Here is a 20744-nt window from a genome sequence, read left to right as displayed (position 1 = left end):
AAATAAATATTAAATCCTAGGATTTATTACTAAAATCATCTTGAAGTGATACTACAATCTGTAAGCATAATTTAGTTTCAGGATAATATAAGCTTCTGTAATACATTTTTAAACACATTCAACTTTAGAATAATATTAGACTTATATTATTAGCCTTAACTTACACTTAAAGTTAGTACGCTACTTGCAAAGGAATAAGTGACCTGAAGTATACCATTAGCTTGATACAGCTTCTTTTTTCCTCGCCTTAGCACACTTAACTTAGACTTAAAGTTAGTACTCTACTTGCAAAGGAATAAGTAACCTAAAGTATAACATAAGCTTGATACTGTTTCTTTTTCCTCACCTTATCACACTTAACTTAGACTAAAAGTTAGTACGCTACTTGCAAAGGAATAAGTAACCTAAAGTATACCATTAGCTTTATACAGCTTCTTTTTTCCTCGCCTTAGCACACTTAACTTAGACTTAAAGTTAGTACTCTACTTGCAAAGGAATAAGTAACCTAAAGTATAACATAAGCTTGATACTGTTTCTTTTTCCTCACCTTATCACACTTAACTTAGACTTAAAGTTAGTACTCTACTTGCAAAGGAATAAGTAACCTAAAGTATAACATAAGCTTGATACTGTTTCTTTTTCCCCACCTTATCACACTTAACTTAGACTTAAAGTTAGTACTCAACTTGCAAAGGAATAAGTAACCTAAAGTATAACATAAGCTTGATACTGTTTCTTTTTCCTCACCTTATCACACTTAACTTAGACTAAAAGTTAGTACGCTACTTGCAAAGGAATAAGTAACCTAAAGTATACCATTAGCTTGATATTTTTGTTTTTTCACCACCATTATTCCTCACCTTAGCACAATCTTCCTAAATACAAGAACCTTATTTTTTCTATATTGCCAGAACCATACAAATAATCATATGAGATATTCAATAAACAGATCTAATATATTATATGGGTATTGAATATTTTCTTTTACAAATAAATAGCAAATGAAAGTTAATCCTACACGTTTAGTGGATATAGCCAATCTGATGTACTACCAGAGAGATTAATATTGCTATCTCTAACTTGAGTCGTGATTCCTCCAACTAAACAGCCGTCTCAAACTCAACCAGAACTCGGCGCTTTGAGTCCGCAATATCGTGGACGAGGGAAAGACGTTGGCTGTTTATCTTGATATCTGCCCACAAACACAAGTTGTAGTCTGCTTGGGTACGCTTCTCCAACAGGGACTTCCTCCCACTGTAACTGCCCTCACAATTTATCCTTACCTACCTCACTATCTCTCTTTGCTCTGACAAGTACTGTCTCAACATCCTTGTGTTTTCCACTCCCACTTAAGATTTATTCCTGCCAGTCTTACATTACACTTAAACTTTGTTCTGTTGTATTTCCTAGTTACCCTTTAACTTTGTTGAGTTTTTATCATTATAGAATATTTTATCTCTTACTGTATTACTACTATTTTAATAATAATAAATGTTTTAGTTAAATTTCTTAAATCACTTTTAAAGAAAGTAGTTTTATTGACTTTTACTCTCAAACTATATTACTATCATATCTACACTGCTAAGCATTACAGAACATTGAAACTGACTTTTGTACTCTACGTGGGTTATTCCCGAGGTTTGAGAACCACTCTTACCAAACGCTTGTAGATGTATGTTTGTAAAGATATTGATGAAAAGTTATTTCATGCTTTTACTGATGACTGTATAAGTTCATTACTGGGGAAACAGTTCTATGTTTTAGGAAAAAAAGTGTAATAATTCCTTCATTATCATTTCAGAACACCATACATACTAGAACATGAGTACATAGAGTCCCTTATTCACCCTACACGTACATGTATCTTAGATGTTACAGTGCAGTAATAAATCGTAATTAAAGAAATGTGTAGATTTTCTCGGAAGTCTCTACTTGAATGGGTCACCTCTGGACGATCCTAGCCTTGCTAACAGGCCGCCTGGCTTGGAAGTCACCTTTAAAACGTTTGTTCCAGGTTAAATATTAGAGAGTGTTTCTTAGCCTTAACTTCATCTGGTGAAATAAGACACACCTTACTTATCCTTTTTTTAGTAGTTATTAGCGGGTTTTCACGCGATTTCCTATTGAAATATACGTATATTTTTGTTTTGAGTTCGTAAAGTAACGCAAATGAAGGGCCAATCAAGGTGGTATTTTTCGAAGCATATGCGAAATTTACCGATTCAGGATTAAGAGAATCATCCGTTTTTGTCATAACGGTATCATGTTAAGGTATTTGGCAAAAAATTATATCATACAAAATTGTTACGGCGAATAATATTTTAACTTAAAACTCGAATCTTGGGAGTGATGAGATAAGACACCAACAACTGTAATAACAAGCAAGTGATCTGTAACGTATAAATTATTGTCTTAAATAGCTTTAGCAGGCGCTCTACTCTACTTATTATTTTAGTATAACAAATTTTCAGTTTGGAATTTAAAAGTTTTTAAATATAAAACGTAAAATAAAGATTAGAATACTCGTATTTCGTTGGGATTGTAAAAAGATTGAGATAATATCTATGTTTTGTTGATTGAAGAATTTTTATAGGTAACCAATTGTAAAAGATACATGTTGCCACAAGCTAGCTTAAAGTAAATATAACTGCAAAAAATGATTTTTCACAACCCTCATCTGGATAGGTTAATTTAATGTTTAGATAGTTATGTCATTGCTAAAGGCTTGAAACGGCTCATCAAGGCGATTGGAGCGAGGACTGCTGATCATATAAAGAGAAGGATATACTAGATGAAAAGTATGCAGAAAAAGTATTAAAAAAGGCCGTATTTAGGCCTAATTTTGGAATAAGTAAAAGGCGGTACGTGTTTTGGTGGAAAGAAACGTAGAATGAATTCTTGTATTGGTTCTCAGTAGCTGCTGCATTACTGGAGGCACTATATTTTAGTTTTATTTAGGAAATTTAATGCGGATGTAAATTAATTCCAGTGAATAATAGGAACTAATTCAACTAGGGGTTCTAAAAGTCAATAAATAACTATATTTGCACTGATTGTTAGCCAGATGTACACTATTACTGTTTAATTATAACTTACAACCAAGTCAACAACCAAATTCAACGTATAGCAGAATAATTTAAATTGAAGAAATCTCAATCCTGTATTAGTATTTTGCTATACAGTTAAGGTTAAAAACATAGGCTAATTTTTAAATAGAATTTGTAGTGCGTACTCACAGACGTGTAAAATACGCAGAGATGGGGAATAGTTTTCTGTTGCATTATTTTAGCCTTCTTTGAACGCTACATATCTTTGTTATAGTTTACATTATTAATCAATCTGGATGGTGCGTCAGATGTTTTATATTTTAAACTTTTTACATTCAACAAGAGACATTTCAAATCGATTGATACTGTGTTTTACAAACAAATAGTGTGTTACGAACCCAACAAAAGCTTTAGGAACATAAGAATTCAACATAAATAACAGATTAGACTGCAATAAAAATTTATATTATAAACATATTTTATTGGCAACGATACACCAAGAAAATGGTGCCTGACTTAAAACAAGTCCACTGAGGCAAAATATTATATTTTACTGTTATTGTCGTCGGAAACTTTTCAACCATGTTCCACTCCTTTATAATCCTGGTCACATTCGGCTGAATCTATTTTGTGAAATGTATTGTGCTTATCTATAAAACGACAACATAGCTCTGAGGGGTTGTTAATTTTCAGAATGAATGTGGACGAATGTTGGCAAACCAGTTTATGTGAAACTGACATGACAGTGTTATTATTCACCGATATTTAACCAGCTTTGGGCTATGCGGGCTAGCACAGTGCTTACTAATCGTCAGTTCTTGTAAACAGCCTTTGGCTAAACCATTATCATTTTTCCAAATAATTTCACACGATTTCGCATAATGCTCTTAACTCAATGGCCCAAAATATATCGATTACAATACCTTGAAGCCGCATAATTTTAGTAGATGTGTACAACATTCAAAATTATCACTATATTTGCTTTCAGAACTTACCATAAATTAATATTTAGTGATATTATTCAGAGAAATATGGTAAATATAGTTTGTTAAGTATTTAAACACTCTATCTTCAATCCAAAAATATTTTGTAGTTAAAGATTTTAGTTTTATGTATATCTTAAAGCGTATTTTCTTTCTTTATCCATTTTTCACGAAGAATAAGACAATTTTCTTCATTGTCAAGACTACCAAGTACAGTTTAAATGTAATTTATGTTTCACTTTTATTCTGATAAGAAGTATAAATATATATTTTTAACTTGTACTTAGGTCTTTATCACTTGTCATTGTAAGCTGTTAACTATAACATGAAATATCACTACACATATTAAATTAAATAATATATTACATAATGTAACCGACACTAATCAGGTTAATTTACAATTTATTTGAATCTTCTAAATGTGAATAGATATTTTAATTTATTTTAACTATTTGATTGTCCTTGGTCCTTTGGTGATAGCACATTAATGAAATGTAATACTATTGGAAATGCAATTTTAATCGAAAAAAGTTAACATAAACTATGATTTATGGTACGTACAATATGGTCAAAATCTACATTGAGGTAAATCAGAGGCCATTAGGTATGAAGAAACAGCAATATGAAATATTGTTTAAATTAGTAAATAATATTTAAACGGTGTTATGAATACTGTAGTAAAAAGGTAATGGTTTATATATATATATATATAAATTTTATTTATATATAAAACCTAACAACATTTATTTAATGACATAAAATTAGAAAAAGAATGAAAAATTAGAAAAACAATATATATATATATATATATATATATATATATATATATATATATATATATTATATCTAATAGAATAAATAAACTACAGCTACAGAACGTGTTTAATTTTATTTTTAGAAGGTTAAATCAATATATTATGAAAACACTGGCTAAGTGCTGTTAGAAACGTGAGTGAGTAAATTTATAGCTGTTTTCAAAATAATTATTAACACTATTGTATTCTTATAATCAAGATATTTATGAGAGTGCAGTAAATACAATAAAGACGATGTAAACAGTGAGTTATTAACGTTGAGGATAGTTTTAGAGTTTTCTCGGCGTCAGTTTGGGTTATTGTTGCCGTTATTGTTAATGAAAACATGGTTACACATTCCAGCCGCGAGCGTCTCTGATACTGCTGCTTAGTATGCGGGGAGGTGTTCAGGGGTTGTTAAAGGATTACAGTTTGCAACACTAATATCGCTGTGGAGTCAGAAGAGGGTAAATGGAATTATACTATAACAAATTCCAAACAGAAAGTTAGGCTGGCGGAATAACTCTTAGCTGAAAAGTAAAAGGATGGACAGAGAACAGGATTTATAAGACTACTTGTAGATTTCTTAATGTCATCAAAAAATTACAAGATAGAATCATCGATATACTCAGCTTAAATATTTGAAATAGAATTAGCCATTTATTCGTGAAGTTATTGGCCAACCATGTGTGGAAAGTTGTAACAAAAGAGAGTATTTGTAGTTCTTAATTAATCTCTTTGGTAGTTTGCAGTTCTGGGTGTGATGTTTTACTATAAAATGGATCCAATTTTAAACATTATTCTCTTCTATAGCCACTGGCGTACGTGAGGATGTTAATAAACATAATAAAGAGGAGAGTCGATACAGTACAAGGTCGACTGTACTGATAAAAACTATCACGGTCACATTCAAGATTTGAACCTGATTCTAATTTTGATCCAGAGATTTATTTAGACAATCTGTATAAATATGATACTACTAAAGATTTAACAGGATATATATACTAGCAGACCCGACAGACGTTGTCCTGTACACACGTCTTTAATTCGAAAATTTTAAACTTTGATTCATCTGTAACAATCTGGGCTGTTTTGATAAAAAATGTCTATTAAAAAGTTATTACAATATCTAACTTCATTACATGTACATTTAATCACACTTCGATCAACCGATAGTGTGTGAGTATAACATGAGTGATGTGAAATGTAGAGGATGTTTTAAATGAAAACTTACTTAATCTGAAGATAAAAAAGTTGAAACAAACTATTTTATAACAGGTATATTTTTTAATTTACAACTTACTTTATCGTAATGCCATTGAATGTACAATATTTTTTTGTTAATCCTTCAGGAGTATACACAAACAAATTAGATGGTTTTCCGATAGGGCTGAAGTATAATAAGTGGCCTCCATCACAATCGAATTATTGATATTTCTGAATAGCCTATCTAAAATACTATCCGAATTAGATTATAGTTATGTAAAGGCTGAAGTATAATAAGCGGCCACCATCAAAATCGAATTATTGATATTTCTGATTAGTCTATCTAAACTACCGAATTTCATTATAGTTATTTAAAATTATTGTTGTTTATCAATAATTCGATTGTGATGGAGGCCACTTATTATACTTTAGCCTTATCGGAAAACCATCTAATTTGTTTATGTATACTCCTGAAGGATTAACAAAAAAATATTGTACATTCAATGGCATTATGATAAATTAAGTTGTAAATTGAAAAAATATACGTTATAAAATTAGTTATTTAAAATTACAGTATAGCCTATTATCGGAACTGGCCAACAGAATTTAATTTAAAACCAATTCCTACACTATTAACAATAGTTATTCACACATGTGATTTGTATGCTACTTAATTTGAACTTATGTGACCAATTTTGACTGCAGATTAAAAATTTAAATTACAACAAATTATTTTAAATCCAATTAGTTTAAAACTGGATTATCTAAACTGTTAACAATAGTTATTCACACATAGAAACACAACCTTTTGATTTGTATGATACTTAGGTTATTTGAGGTTATGCGACCAATATACTCACTTCATTAAATTTGCAAAATGAGTTCAATAACTTCAATAAATAACAATAAGTTTTTTATGGACTTCAAACATCTTCAATCTCTATTAATGTATTATTACAATTAGCACTTATCACAATAATTACGCAATGTTACAAAACAACACACAAATTTGATAGCAGCACAAACTGTCGGGACAACCTGGAATTAAAATAGAAAAACATTATGGCTGTGTTGTAATATTATAATGTTTACATAGAACAATTGGTGAAACTTCATCTTTGCAATCTGCATTACACTACTGATCAAGCACTTAACAATAACATTTTTCTAAATTTTTAATGTAAACAATTAATATTTCTGCCTCTTTGATGAACTTCAGCTGAAAGTATTAACAGCTGTTAAGTAACAGTTCACTTTGTATTACGTGTCGTAGCGCAGTCTGGCGGATCCAATGTAAAACACTTCAACATCAACAATTTATTATTAAAAAATTAATTAAATAAACTATTTAAATTGGACCGAATTGTGAATCTAAACCATTCTCGGATCCACCTGAAGACACACAAAAAGTTTCATTAAAATCGGTCCACCCGTTTAGGAGGAGTTCAGCCTCATACACACGCACACAAGAAATATATATATATATATAATATATATATATATATATATATATATATATATATATATAAAGATATATATATATATATACATATATACATATACTTGTAAATAAAAGTCGTTTGACAGGTATTTGGTCTTCCGATCATATGTTAGTTGCTTATTTAAACGCATATGTGACAGATACGGCCAAATACAAAATAATTGAATCAGAAAAAGTAAGCGCTCTGTGGTGTAATGGTAGCACATTCACCCGGCAAGTGAGAGATCCGAGTTCGACTCCCGGCGGAGCAAGTACTTTTTGTGATTCAATGTTTATTGAAATTATATATATATATATATATATATATATATATATATATATATGTACATAAAATTGCAATAACTGTAAATTCAATATTTAAAAAAGTGATTTCCCTCCTTCTTTGAGATGGAAATGAACAATGCATTGTCAAAATTCATAATTTAAAGAAAAGCACGATATACAAGAGATAAAATAAATCATGAATTCCTAATAAAGCCCAACACTAAAAGACAACACGCCCGCACCGATCATCCAGGTAACTCATAAAAATATTATTATATTTACTATTCACTTTGAGATCAAATGTTTTAGAATAAGATTTATAAAGTGAATTTTATACTTCTATTACAATATCGGACCCATTATTCATAAAATATCAGTATCATGATTTCACCAGCTGGGCTTACAAATTTGAATACAGAAATCATATTTCCATACATATGTTTAGATAACAGCTGATCATGTGATTTTAACCTTTCGTAGCACACCATGATACTCAAAATCGTGTTAAATTCAATCGCTCGATCAATCCTGGTGATGTGGTTCTGGATCAGTTCATCACACGGAGATGAAGAACCAAAATCCAACGTCACCTATCCCACCTACGGGACGCTAACCCACATCGTGTTTGTCAGCAGTAAGGTAGGTCGTTGCAGCGGCACTCTGATCAGCGTTAACTTCGTGCTGACCGTCGCCCATTGTCTTGTGCAGAAGACAAGTTTCTGGGAGCCCACGAGGTTGGCAGGTGACAAGGAGGTGACGGTGACAGCCGGTATTACAGCTCTCACAAGTGAGGAAGTGACCTACAAGCAGGTGCGCTACAGCAGCCAGATCATCATTCACCCCAGATACACGTGAGTCATAATTATATCTCAAAAGTCGTCAACAATAAATAGATCCCCCTAAATCGGCTCTTTCACGAGAGTTTCTGATCAGTTCTTATTACATAAACTTTGTAAGGATCATTGACGGTCTCACTCAGAAATCTATAAAATCAAGAAGAATAGGTAGAGCGCTAATACCTATAAAATCATTTACGTTTTTACGACATCTTTTTTACTCACAACTTCAATTTGTTTTTATTAAAGAATTACCTTATCCCCAACCACATAACAATTTATTAGCACATTTATCTTTGTTATTACCAGTATTTATTTTCGATCATTTTCCCATTGTATTAGAATTCTGATAGTAATTGTGTATATTTTAATCGTACTGTACTATTTCACATGACATTAATAACCTTCATTATAGCTGACAATTCTATATTTTACTATTGGTACAAATATTATTCTTGTTGCTGAACGTAAATAACCTCAAAATTGACAATTAATTCAAAGACTAACACAACTTTGTAATAGATATGGAAGACTGGCTGAGCATGACGCTGCCCTCATTAAGGTTGATAAAGCTTTTGAATTTTCGGACACAGTCTTCAAAGCTGACTTGTGGATGGAGCCGTGGCCTACCCATGCAATGGATTGTCAATCCTCAGGATTTGGATCCATGGTGGATCCCAAACACGCCCGCCTTCGCATGTGGGACGTGGTGGCACTGCACGGAGAACAGTCCTGCCCTTGCACCAAGAGGTTCCAGTGGAAACGGCTGGTCAGTATCAAATTCCTCGATCTGAATGACATATTTGTTACGAGTAGGTATAAATCAGAATATTTAGTTACTGATGTGGTTGAACAGGTATGCTCCGAGCCCAAAGAAAATGTACCCCAACTCTGCCAAGGGGACGCTGGTAGCGCCCTCCTGTGCTCAAACAAAGCTGTCGCCATTGCCCATATGACCCGAGAGCGGCGCACTTGCAGATTCTTGGGATACCCTGAATGCAAAATATTACGCCCAAGCCTGAACATTTACACCTACGTCTGTCCCCTTGGAGACTGGATCAAGCAGTATGTCCCGAACATGCCAGATACCCCGGACAGTTGCAAGGGATACATCTGTCTCACAAATTCCTTTCTCCTGGCCACTAGTATAATCTTGAATTTTTATTTGACTGTGGATAATAGTTTTAACTTTACATTAAATGCCATATAAATACAACATATTCAAAAAGCTATTGTTGATAGTTGAATATGGTTTGTAAAGTAACTGTACCCACAACCAAACTAATCTTACATTTGAGATTAACCCATTTCCGCACCCATCTCACACTTTCCTCTGAGTTGGTAAGCTCGAGGCCTCCAACACCCTCGACGGTAATCTCTGCCTGGATTGCAAGATGCCACTAAATATCCAACGTCAATTAATGAACCTCATGTTCTACATCTTTACATATAATTGTGTGTGTGCTTTATCAAACATTAGGCAATTAAGAACTTAACTTGTATCATAGTTATGAAATGCAAACGACTATGGTTATTATTCAATAGTACAAAAATAAACTCTCCAAAGTTATTTAAGCATTTTGCTTTTCAGGAATGCATGCATCATCATGTCTACTTAACTGGAATAAAAGTGTTTATAGTAATAACATGTAATTAAATAAAAACAAATGTTATTAAAAAAACAAATATGTTAACTTTGTAATTATAATTCAGGAAATTATCCATAGTGTAAATGTGAAAAATAAGTTTAATACTTAATTATATCAAAAAGAGTAACAGTGAATTTTGTTAAGGTCCAGATTCAATATTTAAAAACTATTGAATTTCTTCTTTAATTTATTTTGCATTGGCATAAATGTTTATTTTAGATTTCCTTCTAACGTTGTATCCATAAACCAATATCCAGTTTGAAGTGCATGTTCTTCATGGCTTATCATTCTTCCTGGTGTTATTGTGTTTGCCCAATGTTTTTCAAATCGCGGATATCACAACAATTCCTGAATTTTCGCCCTATTTTAAATTTATTATTTGGAATATCTAATAAAATTTTATTTTAAAATTGGAATTGGAAATACAAAAGGGAAAATATTAATAAACTTGTAGTTCTGCATGCTGCTATAGTGCTACTACCGGAGTGATGTTGTGCATATGAGGGAAGTTTCAAAGGGAAACAAAGTTATGAATATAATTGAAACCAACAATCAAACAGTAAATAAGAATTTACACGTTCATTTTTAGGGTTTACATTTTTAAAATTTAAGTTTACATTCTGGTTGGTAAAGTTGAGAGTACTGCAGCGAGAATTCTTACTCGATAAGGAGCTGCAAAGAATGTTCTAACAATGACTGCAAGATATATAAAAACATAATAAGAACGCAAGGATACATATATATTTTACACCACAATATTGAGCCAATTTAATGAAATACTTAACAATACCTGCAACCAATATTAATAAAGGTACACACCCGGCTCTGAAAACCTAAAAGTTAATACTGATACTACGCTACATACAGTCACTCTCCACTGATACAATAAATACCTGACTCTAATAACCTCAATAGTAATACTGATACCCCGCCCCATACTAATCACTCTCCATTGATTGAACAAATACTGGAATCCAGTGGTAATATTGATACTACGCAACATACCAATCACTCACCATTGACACGGCAAATACCTGCCTTATTAGTAATAGTGAAACGACGCCAAATACCAACCCCTCTCCATTGATTCAACAAATACCATGATCTGATACCTCAATAGTAATACCGATACTACGCCACATACCAATCATCCTCCATTGACCCAACAAATACCCGAGTCTGATAACCTCAGTAATAATACCAATACTACGCTACATAGCAATCATCCTCCATTGACCCAACAAATACCTGAGTCTGATAACCTCAGTAATAATACCAAAACTACGCTACATACCAATCATCTTCCATTGAACCAACAAATATCTGAGTCTGATAACCTCAGTAATAATACCAATACTACGCTGCATACCAATCATCCTCCATTGACTTAACAAATACCAGTTCCTGATACCTCAATAGTAATATAGATACTACGTAACATACCAACCAATCTTTATTAGCACAACTAATACCTAGCTCCGATAACCTCCACTAGTAGTAGCATTAATAATACTCCACATACATACTCAACATTGGCACGCCTCTGATTCCTGATATTCAGTTCGTCAATGGTATATCATGATTATATAAGGTTAACACAGCTCCTTATCAGTATAAAGCAGCGGCTCATGGCACAGTGTAAATTAGCATCGGATAAAATATTCCATACGTTATAAACATAATCACAATGCTTTGTGATCGCCCGCCGGTATTGCTGCTTGTCAAACTGGGTAACAGAGTGGTTGGGATGATTGCGACAACCTTAAGAAAAAAAAAACAAGGAAATATTATTTAAACATAATAATAAACAGTCCTCTTCTTATTATGTATATATACATATATACATGTATATATATATATATATATATATATATATATATATATATATATATATACATACACACACACTCACACAATATATTATATAATATATATAAAATTAATCAAGTTTTATAAATATATCAAAAATTGAAATTTGTTCGATCCGTTAACATTCCTACATAATGACCACTGTTTTCTAATATTGTAGTAATATTTGAATCTTCTAAGCTCCGCCGAACTTCTTGCCATCCAACCACAGTAAGTTGTATGTAACTTAGAAAGACATTAGTGCCCACAGATTCGGCTTTTGACCCTTGGAGGGGAAGAGAGTTAAATCTTTTACACCCTAATGTCACGTTTTTTCATGGAGTGATTTTGTTTAGAATTTTGATAACATTGAATATTTAAAATAGATTTAGCTTTAGCTTGAACGATTTTTTATAATCTCTACTATTCCAGAATTTCCATATTTTTTTAACTCTACGAAGCATATATGAATAGTGTAAGTAGCTGCACTTAAAATCAGGAAATTTCCGAAATTCCCATTTGATTACAACGCAGCTCATTCATAATTTGCCATGTGCAGAATGCTACTTGTTATAATTAACAGTTTACAATTCATTTTACTAACTCCATTTAGGAATATATATATATATATATATATATATATATATATATATATATATATATATATATATATATTCAAAAAATATATTCAATAGCGTTTTAGGAAGACAAAATATTTAACACCTGAGGTTGACAGTTTTCTTAGATATTGGCATCAATCAATTGAATTCTAATACCATTACAACAAAACAATCCCTTTAAATGTTTTGTGTCAAAGGAAGTATTAGCTAGATGATCTTAGCCATATTATTAAGGTTTAAAGCAAAGTTTACAATGATAAATTTCATTCTTATGCCTCGCAAATTTGTCTTCCACTTAGACTATCTCTATAGTAATATTGATACCACACAACATACTAATCACTCTCCATTAACACAACAAATACCAGGTCTCTTATACCTCAATAGTAATACTGATACTATGCTACATACCTGTCGCCCTCCGTTGACCCAACAAATACCTGAATCTGATAACCTCAATAGTAATACTGATACTACGCACGCCACCCACATACCAATCACTCTCCATTGATGCAACAAATACTTTACTCTGGCAATATCTATGGTAATATTGATATTACGTCATATACTAATCATTTACCAATTACACAGAAAATACCTCACTTTGTATAACCCCAGTAGCAGTACTGATACAGCAGCTCCCCATTCCAATCACTCACCATTGACACGACAAATAACCTGGCTTCTTTTAAATTGTTTTTGCCTTCCAAATAAAAGGAGTATTGCCTAGCCGACCTTAGCCATATTATTAAGATGTGAAATAAAGTAAAGTTCACAATGATTTATTTCATACTTTTTCCCGGCAAATTTAACTTACACCTTTTACCTGTTCCATTTCATTCAAGGGCTGTTACTGAACGTGATCGAAAAATGAAGACCAATTTCTATATACTTCTAGCCACAAACATATTTTTGTCGATGTACAGCACCCCTAATAATAATAATAATAATAATAATAGAAAATAAATTAGTGATAATAATTTTAGATACCTTTTCAAGAATGACAAATCTCTTAGGTGAAGTATTCTTGTACTACCATTTATGACACGTTGTTCTTAACTGACATATCAGTACTTTTTAGTTATAATCAAAACATAGAAACGTATGTTGATATGTTCGGGTTTCATCGACGACTCAGCGACTTCATCCTTTTTCATTCCTTTAAATATAAGGCATTGATAAATCATAAATTCTTTTGAAAATTATCACTTACTTGTTAATATTTTCATGGTTTATATAATTTTCATATTGGATACTCCAACTGGTGACACTTATTACAGTAAACATTTATTCAAACTGTCATCATCAAATCCATCACTATTTTGGCGTAATTTATTTTCCAAAAGTCAAGAGACCATCTGCAAGGACGTCGACTATTTTCAAATTTAAAAAAGTACTATTTATTGTATATTGAAGTTCTTTAATTCCTAAGTTTATATCTAAGCATATCCATCTTTTATACATATTTACTCGTATTAACAACTTAGGAATGCATGTACATATTGTCATCAAATCTAGTGGCAGTGAGGTCAATTTATAAGGACGCTGACGCCAGAATGAACCTTTTCCTGCCACTGAAATCCCTCGTATAAAAAGTGTGGGTGCTGAGAAATAAGCTTTGAAATGGAAATGTCTGCTGCCATCAGCTGTGAAGGGTCTCAACACCGCTCCACTGGTTTCCTTTAACAACGCAACTTTCCCAATTACAGGTAAAACAAGCTTTGTAAGCCCACAAAAACTGCTCCAGTTTTGTAAATTACTTGTGGTTTTCGTTTTCTGTTAGTTTCACGTTTAAATGCGTGCCTGGATATTATATGTATAAACGAGCCAATAATAGGATAATATTGTAACGAATGCTGTATTCGAAGGAGGATATGTGATAAAGGCATGTTTATAAAAATAAATTTAAATCTGATAACGAAAATACGTGCAGTGGTAAATGATAGGTTTCATCAACCGTGGGCAATACATTGTCAAGACTATGAATACAAAAAATGTATTTAATAATTGAAGTCAATTATGATTGTCTACAATTGATCAAAGCGTTTCACCCTTAAAAGTTTTGTCTTGCTAGATGAGTCTAAATAAAATCAAATATGACCACTTAAAAACATTATTAATATCTTATAAAATTGGTAAAAAATAACTGTTAACACACACACACATAAATAATATATATGTATTATATATGTATATATATATGATTATATGACCATATAAACATATTTGATATCTATAGTTATTCGGGAACTACGTCATTGATATTTTGCTATTGAATCGTTAACACAGGAACAATAGTGATTTATATTTGAACAGTTCCATCGGGACTGCTGTATATTTAAAGAGTGCATTGTGTTCTATGAACTACACTATGGCAACATTTAATATTGTGAAACGGTTTAATTTATAATCAAATATATACGAGTTAATTTTATTAATGCAGGAGAATATTAATATAATCAATCCTACACAAAATTAGAACGTTTAAAATGGTTAAAGTTGCAATCCCATGACAGAAATCACAGGTAATCACTAATTAATAAATGTGTGATTTGGTAAATAAATATACATGAGTACTACAGCGGAGGAAATCCTTTTTATATAATGATTTTTTAAACTTAATAATATTTCTGCTCATACACTGTTAATATAATTTCAATAAAAAGCGTAGAAAGTTTTGTTCCATCTCATTTATTTTTTAGGCTTAATAAATGATTCCTTATTGAAAGTTAGATTCTCCTGTAAAGCTAGTATAAGGTTAAACAAATTAAAATATGAATAAGGGCTCACTCAATCGAGAAGGCATTTTACAGCCTTTAGCGTGTTCTGGATGGGCTTGTGTGAAGCCAACAGGTCAAATGAATATTCTGTATACTAATCTTTATAAAACGCCTCTGATTTTTATCATGCATGTTTTGTACACGATACGTTGAAAGAGTATGTAAGTAAACAGGAACAACATGAATTTATATTTGAATAGTTCCTTCGGGATAGCTCATAACTTTTGAGTGTATAATGTTACGGAGTATTGATCTATATACGGGTATTTAAAATACATTACGTTCTATACAGCACACCATGATAATGTTTAGTATTGTGAAACTGTTTCATACTGAATAAAATACATACAAGTTCATTTTATTAATGAACGAGAACATTACTATAAGTAATCCTACACAACGCTAAAATGATTAAAGTTGTTGCAATTGTAATCCAATGATAGAATTTACAGGCAATCACTAATTAATAAATGTGTGATTTAGTGAATAAATATAAATGAGTACTGCGTCAGAGGAAATTGTATTTTTAGTAATGATATGTTTTAACTTAATTATATTCCTGCACATTACTGTTAAATAAATTTTCCATAAAAGGCGTTGAAAGTTTTTATTTTTCTGCATCGGTAATCTTTTAACAGTTACTAAACTGCTTAGTTGAATTAACATTCTCATTTAAAACTATTATCAGTTTACTAATTAATAATAGTATAGTCTCTGAATAAGAGACTACTCGATTGAGAAAGCATTTTACAGCCTTCAGGGTGGTTACAATGGGTTTGTCTAAACCAACAGGTCAAATGAACCTTTCTGTATTCTAATCACTTCAAAACTCCTTTGAATTTTACCATGCATGTTTTGTACAAGATATGCATGAAACTTCTACAGCTATTCAACCATGTCTGTATATGGGTATTAAGTGTAATATTAAATATATGACGTAACCCTTTGCCAAGAATAATAAGTAAGACTTCTGTTTTCAACTGAGAATGATTGGTTTTGCCTTTTGTGTGTTAGCAAAAGACCATTATTGGCTGAACATTAGGGAAGCCAATCACTCAAGAGGCTGCGAAAATTATATTTATGGTGGTTCATTTTACAATCTGCACGAACTCGAGGACGAACTATTGATTTAAAGGTTTGTATTAAAATTAATTTCTACATGGGCAACATCAAATTCAGTGATGATTCATGTTGCTCAATGGGATTGGCTGAATGTTAATATTTTTTCATTGGTATATTATTAGTTACCATGATGGCAACGAGAAAACTTAAGAGTAAATAAATACCTTTCTAAAAAACCCATTACAATCATAAAACATGTTGATAAGTAACATACATATGTAGCTATAGAGTTCATTTATTTATTAATTTTGCATGCTACCTCAGAGAAGCTTATTACTCAACACGTGGTGTGGCGAATTGATATCTCCCTAAATGAATACGATGCTTAGGTCATTGTTAAAAATATATTAAAAAATAAAACAATGTGCGAAGAGACAGACAAACGGATAGATCGAAATAAAATGCTTCCAGCTCCTCGAGTGACAGACCTCGCTAAGATTATGCCAGTATATAATGACCTTGGTCTTATCGTCATTTTGATTCTGATTTGTGAAAGCGATGATAGGTTGATGAAGAAATACCATAGTGCTAGCAACAAATATGTATATAAAGAGATATGCTTAATTCATGATAACACGTGTATACAGTAATTTGTCTCATTATTATACAGATGAATAGCCTTCAACATGGTAAAAAACCAAATTTAGAACGATAAAACGTAAATTTAACAAACTAATTCTTTCTACAATATAAACTAGTAATCGTCAAATTGGTTAAAACTTCTTACAGTTAAATGAAAAATATATTTTTTTAAATTTATGATTTCATTTTGTAATGCGTATATCACGGTTGATAAAAAATTCAACTGTAACGTCTAGAGTTTAGAGTAAGAAATTATTACTATACTTTTCCTTATTTGTTTAGTAATTTACAATAAACTTTCTAATCGTTTAAATCATGAAATAGAGTAGTACTGATCAAAATTACGAAATATCATAATAAATACTAATATACAGGCTGGACAGATAATTGTTCTTATGAAATAAGTTTTCAAAGTCTGTACTCAATAATTATATTGGCATCTATAGAAAATAAGTATATATTTCAATCTCGCATTGTCAGAAACGTACACGGCTTTTGCATGCTAAAAGGATATAAATAAAAAAGAATGGACAGTGAACTACACGATATTAGGATATATTTAAATTATACTTGGACACACCTTAAGAACTCACTTGGGTTTATGAACTAACTAGTAAACTACAGGAACCTCATATTTCAATACAGGCGAGATAGATAGTTGAATCGATATTGTTGATGTAATATTAACTAGATTTAATATTTAGTTTCTTACGATGTGTGTAAATAGATAAATGCTAGATGGTAAGAAAACATATTAGAACAGTATTTTTCCATGATATTTAGTCAAATACTTAAGTTCAATATAAAAAGTATTCCATTGTTCGTAAAATATTCCTTCACGTTCACAGAATTAAAGTTCCACAATGCTGAAAGAACAGAAAGGTAATTATATTATTTGTAGAATTATTATTTGTACCATTAAATTTATTCCTTACCAAAGAATATAGTGGCAAAACTATTCATTTTCTTTGGTTTAGTGTTTTATAGTGTGTATATATATATATATATATATATATATATATATATATATATATATTTATTATATAATATAGAGTAACAGGTAGTGCAGTTCTTATTTCGAGTAAAAGGCAAAATGTGGTTAATAACACCATATTTGTTTAGTTATGATTTTCCAATTATTATTAATTTTTTGGTAGTCCCACCCTATTTCATAAACACTAAGAAATGTTCAGTATGACGTTTAATAAATTTTAAATTCAAAGTACCTAGTTTTATCTTTAAACTAAATTACGTGACATATTTCATTAATGTAACACAGTATAGTCTAGTAGTTGATAATTTATATGGAAAATAATAAATTCATGATCAGTATTGTCATGAAATTTTAAATACTCGTATAGGTAGCAGAAGTGCGGATTAAAAATAAAGTGAGGAGAAGATTTTAAGTGTATAAAATTACTGATCAATAATATGCTTGTACTTGCGTTCAAAGCTATGATTTCTCTTTACTTCTAGATTTTCTTAACTGAATTAGACTGGAAAGTTAAATATAAGGTTTTATTATAGTACAGTATTCCGTCACCACTACAAATTCCATCGTCTTCACAGAGAAATTCTTGGCGCTCCGTACATCCTCATCCCTACTCCAGCTTCACTGAGGCAGGGGCAGAGTTCCAGTACTGTGCATTACTGTACAATTTACGATACCTAAACGTCATCACACGTTACCAGGAATTTAATAATATGGTAAGAGATGCATAACTGTGGTCGAGTAGCTTTAGAAATAGTTAAAATCTAGTATGTCTATCACATGTATTCATGTAACTATCACAAAGCATAATATTACTAAGTATCATAAAAATTTACAATAATAAGTCATAGAAATTTTAAATTTTAAAAGTATAATTTTGTGTAAAATAAAATATGATATTTAATACATTATCTCTTTTTACCTCATACTTTATCGTTAGCAACAATATGCAATAGACACTGTTTGAAAAGTGGTATGGTATTCGTGCCAAAAATTATAAAATACTTTCATTTAAATTTTAATTCTTAACTGCAAACGGTAATTTATTCCTACATTGTATATTCATAATAACTGGTTAGAGAACGTTGCAGTTGTGGGCTAATTTGATATTCTTTGTGAATATTAATCTTGCAGAGGCTACAACATTTCACAAAATATAGAAAATTAAGCATAAAAAACATAGAGTGTACATTACATGTAAGTAACAAAAACCATTAAGACATTCTTATAAAGTAACTTAAAATTAAGTTTTATCCAGAGGAAAGTAGAACAGGATTTAAATAAATTTCTATTAAAGTATTAAACAGTATGACGTTTCCGTAATGTTATTGTTACAAATAATTAAGGAAAGAAAAGAGTTCTACACGTTACTTACCTTGTTGACCCACTAACGATATTATAAATGATATACTGCTTTATTTTATCAGCATCTTCATAACTATGTATAACATACTCAATTACGATTGTTCCATTCAAATCTAAGGGAGTAAAAGAGATCGTCTAGGGCTAGGACAAGTGAATAGTTATTTCCATAGAACCTTAATTGGGCCAATTCCTTTTCCTGTGCGTCTATTTTCGCTGCACAGTTGGACCGGCCAACTCGGCGACGCGCCGCGGGTCTGGCCAAGTCCACCAATAAGTGAACTGCAGAGTGTGTGTGTGTGTGTGTGTGTGTGTGTGTGTGTGTGTGTGTGTGTGTGTTTGTGCGTGTGTGGGTGACACAGTCTCAGCGCTAGTTATAGGTCACCGAAAATACTAGTACATTATCACACAGTTTTACATAGTTTTTTTTTTGTTTTACAAAAAGGTTGTACAAAAATTATGTGATGGTACATCGAAAACAACTATTTAAATTTCTAAACCGTACATAGTAGCTGATTAAATTATTTCTGATTGTAGACTTAAAGTGTGTTAATAAGTTTTATATGTACCTATAACTATACATATAGGCCTATTGTTGTTACAACTTAGTTTTCGTTACAAATAACCGAAATATAACAGGAATTGAAAGAATTATTTAGACATTTCTAATTTTCAAATTTGATACCATCAAACTTCAATTAAATCAGGTAAACTATTATTATAGCAATACATTATTGTTCTAATTTACATGAAAGTGAAAATAAGGTGCTTGCTTAGGGTTAGGTAAATAGCAGTTTAAAAATGTAAATAAGTAGAAATTTACCTGCGAAAAGGTTATCCGAACTGAGGCGGTGTTTAGGCCTACACAAACACAGCACAACGCGCTCAGGACCGCGGGCGTATGAGCACTGCGAATGAGCGTCTCAGAGCGTCGCGGCGCGGCGCCCCCACCCCTCCTCCATCAACCACCACCCACACGCACACACGCCACCTCTCGCTTGATTCATCACTTTTGATTCATCCGCCAGGCGTAATGCGCCGTGGCAAAGCAGTGTGTCTAATGTCTGTTGCATCTTGCCGTTTGGCCTTGGATTGTTATCGTCAGTTCTATCTAACTTGACACGTAGAATAGTAAAAATCATTGTGTTCCGTTTTTAAT

General features: G+C 31.6%; 2 protein-coding genes across 4 annotated transcripts in view; one reads left to right on the top strand and one right to left on the bottom strand.

Moving 5' to 3' along the window:
* Window positions 1-20486, bottom strand: part of LOC124359896 (neuropilin and tolloid-like protein 2) — a 242302-nt gene extending 221816 nt beyond the window's left edge. For 2 of the 3 annotated variants that reach the window (XM_046813021.1, XM_046813047.1), the window contains exon 1: window positions 20409-20486. The gene's annotated coding sequence lies outside the window, so the exon portion shown is untranslated. The remainder of the gene's footprint in view (window positions 1-20408) is intronic. The other variant, XM_046813031.1, reaches the window with a different exon arrangement.
* LOC124359920 (mast cell protease 1-like) lies at window positions 8235-10264 on the top strand. The gene is made up of 3 exons (XM_046813058.1): window positions 8235-8646; window positions 9154-9400; window positions 9488-10264. Exons 1-3 carry the CDS (start codon window positions 8282-8284, stop codon window positions 9839-9841), a joined length of 966 nt encoding a protein of 321 aa, XP_046669014.1. The 5' UTR covers window positions 8235-8281; the 3' UTR covers window positions 9842-10264.
* Window positions 20487-20744: the final 258 nt, after the last annotated feature.

Source organism: Homalodisca vitripennis, chromosome 1, assembly GCF_021130785.1.
Source record: "Homalodisca vitripennis isolate AUS2020 chromosome 1, UT_GWSS_2.1, whole genome shotgun sequence".
Taxonomy (NCBI): domain Eukaryota; kingdom Metazoa; phylum Arthropoda; class Insecta; order Hemiptera; family Cicadellidae; genus Homalodisca; species Homalodisca vitripennis.
Note: the sequence above shows the minus strand (reverse complement) of the source record. Positions and strands in the feature narration are given on the sequence as shown.